Raw genomic sequence first — 4053 nt, 5'->3', positions numbered from 1 at the left:
TGGAATTACAGGTAAAACTACCAGTTCTAGTTCCTTTTGAAATAAAAAGAGTTGAGGTTAATGACATAGCTCTTTTGATTGATATGTCATAATTTTGGTCTTTGATTGAAAACATAGTAATCAAAGGCTGAAGATATGGGTCAGCTATTAAGAGCACTTGCTTGCTCTTGCAGGTGACCCAGGTTTGGTTTCTAGCACTCACATGGTAGCTCAGAATCATCTGTAACTCTAGTTTCAGGAGATCCAATGCCCTCTTCTAGTCTTCACAGGCACCAGGCACACACATGGTGCACACACATACATCCCGACAAACCATCCATACACATAATAATAATAAAAAACTAGATTATCCTTAAAAAAGAAGAAGAAACCATGTCTAGCCTGGTGGTTTACGCCTTCAATCCCAGCATTTGGGAGGCTGAAATATGTGGATCTATATGAGTTCAAGGCCAGCCAGGGAAACATGGTGAGACCTTGTTTCACAACCAACCACTAAATAACATATTAATCAACCAATCTGATCCTGTAAGATTATTCACTTTGTGCTACATAGGAATTGGGTTATTAATTACTAGTAATTTAAATAGAAAAGCAAATGGTTTTCTAGAAAGTGTAGTTGGTTGATTGACAATATGTGAATATACAAATGTACAGAAAACATAATGAAAACAGTTCCCGGTAACAAGAGTTTGGGTTTATTTTTGTATTACTTCTCAAGAGGTGTGAGTTTTCTCTTTAGTTTCCTTATGGCTGTCTTCATTTCCTGGTTCCTCAGAGTGTAGATTAAGGGGTTCAACAGAGGGGAGATAACCGTGAAGGTGACAGAGATGGCTTTATCTGTGGGGAGGGCAGTGAAGGGTCTGGCATAGACATAGATGCAGGGCACAAAATGCAGGGTGACCACAGCGATGTGGGAGGTGCAGGTAGAGATGGCTTTTCTCCTGTCCTCTCCTGCCTGAGACCTCAACATCATCAAGATGACCATGTAGGACACCAGCAGGAAGACAAACCATAGGGTAGTGACCAGGCCATTGTTTGAGATCATCAGGAGCTCAAGAACAAAGGTGTCTGTGCAGGCGAGTTTGAGGACCTGGGGGACATCGCAGTAGAAAGTGTCAAGAACATTGGGTCCACAGAATGGAAGTGGGAGTAAGAGAGAAATCTGCACTATGGAATGGACAAAGCCGCCCACCCAGGAGGCCGCGATGAGGGCTGTGCACCGCCTACTACTCATGATGGTCACATAGTGCAGGGGCTTAGAGATAGCCACGTATCGATCAAACGCCATCACGGAGAGAGAAAAAATGTCTGCCCCACCAAGCAGATGGAAGAAGAACATCTGTGTCATGCATTTTGCATAGGAAATGGTCTTTTTCTTTGACAGAAGGTCCACCAAGACTTTCGGGGCTGTGATGGAGGAGAAGCAGATGTCTAGAATAGCAAGGTTTCGGAGCAGGAAGTACATGGGCTTGTGCAGACGGGACTCAAAGGTCACAATAATCATGATGAGCAGATTCCCGAGCAGAGTAGTCACGTACACAAAACACAAAACAAGAAATAAGACCAGGCTTAGGTATTGAGATTGAGTTAGACCCAGAAATATAAATTCTTTTACTCTGGTGTTATTTCTGAACTCCATTGAATCACGATTTTCCTTTCTTGTACATCTTGGAAAAATTAACAGTATTATTTTAGCGAGTGTTATTTTTTTCCTTAGTAAGCTCAGATTCTTGGAAGCAAGTATTAAAACTGAAAGCTCACAGGCACTATTGATTGCCACATGGCTCACTACTTCAAAGTTATTATAATATATCCCAAACAACATTTTATTATACAAGCACACATTAGTTATTTACATCTGCAAATCACAAGCATTTTTAGAATGTATAAAAGCTGTGCTCTAATTGTAGAAGCTGTAAGTAATCAAGGAAAACAGGTGGATAACAAGTATTCAGATATTTGTAGTGTGAGAGATATAGAATATCTTTGTGTATGTGTGTGTGTGTTTAATAAAGCAGTGATTATTTTGAGCAACTAGAACATTTTACATTTTTTTTATTTTGTTTTTATTTTCAAGAAACATTTTACATTTCATGAGGAATTTTTTTCTAGACTGGATACTCCAATTCGATAGTTCTAAGAACTTCTACTCACTAAACAACACCCTTTGAATTACATTCTACAGGAATCAGTCATAAATTTCATTCCATGGTAAGTTAGAAAAATTTAAACTCATTATCCTCCTTTACTACTGTCTTCCTTAGGAGCAATTCATTACTTACATCTTTCCTTTCCATCAGCTTACATGGTGGATTAGCCCCTCAGCTATGGAAAAATAATATTTTGAGTTTTCTTTTGTTCATTACTTTCTTGTAATCAATTCTTTTCCTGCTTTGTCATTGTTGCACAGTGGCCCGCACATATCTGAGGTGTACATCTTGGTAATAAATCTACATTTATTGTCATGCTTCGATACAGTTAAGACAGTAGGCCTCTACAGTGTATTCTAGAACCAGTCTCTTCTCTTCTAATGCAAGCACTGTGCTCTGTTGTTACCCGGAAGTCTGCACTGTCTAGAATTTCATTGAGCCCACTATCGTATCAATTTGTTTTCCTGGCTTCTTTCACTCATTAAACTCACCTGTGGTTTGTGAACCATGTTTTAAAATTTGTATTGTGTGACGATACTTCAGTGTATTTAAGCAGTCACGTGAACATTTCTGGTCTCCTCCCTCCCCTCTTCTTAACACTGTTAACCCATACAGCTGCTATGATGGATGTGGCTTTAGGTAAATGTATTTCCCGTTCTTTCAGGGAAGTAGCTAGGAATGGAATGGCTGAACCGCTTTAAATTCATGAGTAGGAAAACAAACAACCACATTCAAAAGGTAGGAAAAATGAGGAGAGTGGGGCGGTGCATGCCTTTAATTCCAGCACTTGGGAAGCAGAGGCAGCGGCAAGAGTTAGAAGGGTCAGAGAGGCAGAGAGGGAGAAGCAAAGGCCGAGAAGCAGAGAGGGTCAGAAGGTCAGAGGGTCAGAGGGTGAGGGAGGCAGAGATGCAGAGAGGCAGAGAGAGAGAGAGAGAGAGAGAGAGAGAGAGAGGCAGAGAGAGAGAGAGGCAGAGAGGCAGAGAGAGAGAGAGAGGCAGAGAGAGAGAGGCAGAGAGAGGGAGAGAGAAGCAGAGAGAGAGAGAGAGAGAGAGAGAGAGAGAGAGAGAGAGAGAGAGAGAGAGAGAGAGGCAGAGAGAGAGGCAGAGAGGAAGAGGCAGGTAGATCTTGTCGAGTTTCAGGACAGTTTGGTCTACATAGGATGGTCCAGACTACACAGAACTACATAGTAAGAACCTGTCTATGAAATCTTAAGGTGAAACTGCAGTGTGAATGAAGTCATGGTACAAGTAAAAAGCAGCACACATCTATTAGTGCAACAGTGTGGACAAGACTGACATCCCCGGAGGGGGCTGGAACCGTGGCGGGCATGTGGAATGGGAAAACTACTTTTGAAGTCAGTTGAGTAGTTTTTTGAAATATAAAATATGTGCTTACCATAGAATTGGGTTGTTTTTTCAGTTCCTTTCTTTCTTTCTTTTTTTTTTTTTGAAGAAATCTTGTAATTATCCTTTATTTGTTTCTCCTGAATTTATCTCCACTTTCCTTGTACTGTAAGGAAAAACCCAGAGAAAGAGAGAGAGAGACAGAAAGAGAGAGAGAGAGAGATAGAGGGAGGGAGGGAGGGAGGGAAGGAGAGAGAGAGAGAGAGAGAGAGAGAGAGAGAGAGAGAGAGAGAGAGAAAGAGGTGCACAATGGTCACCTTTTTTTCCCCTTTTATTTTTGGAGTATGTTTTTTGTTTTAATGATGATTTTTCTTTTTATATAACTCACTTTCCATTAATTTTTCTCCTTTATATAATCTTCTCTAAAGTAAGTTAATTCAGAAGGCTAAAATAAATCAATAAATAACCCAAAGTATCCCCCCTTCCATGCCCCCAATGACTGGCCAAAGCGGGGACACTTATTGTTCTAACAACCAAGTTGCTTTACCCATCTGGATTCA

The 4053-nt window shown here is 40.7% G+C and overlaps 1 protein-coding gene across 1 annotated transcript; it reads right to left on the bottom strand.

Moving 5' to 3' along the window:
- Nucleotides 1-706: 706 nt before the first annotated feature.
- Nucleotides 707-1639, bottom strand: LOC308416844 (olfactory receptor 4D11; the record flags this gene model as incomplete). Its single annotated transcript, XM_080911936.1, has 1 exon — nucleotides 707-1639. One exon carries the CDS (start codon nucleotides 1637-1639, stop codon nucleotides 707-709), a length of 933 nt encoding a protein of 310 aa, XP_080768062.1.
- Between the last annotated feature and the right edge of the window lie 2414 nt (nucleotides 1640-4053).

This window comes from Micromys minutus (genome assembly GCF_963924665.1).
Source record: "Micromys minutus genome assembly, chromosome: 2".
Taxonomy (NCBI): domain Eukaryota; kingdom Metazoa; phylum Chordata; class Mammalia; order Rodentia; family Muridae; genus Micromys; species Micromys minutus.
Note: the sequence above shows the minus strand (reverse complement) of the source record. Positions and strands in the feature narration are given on the sequence as shown.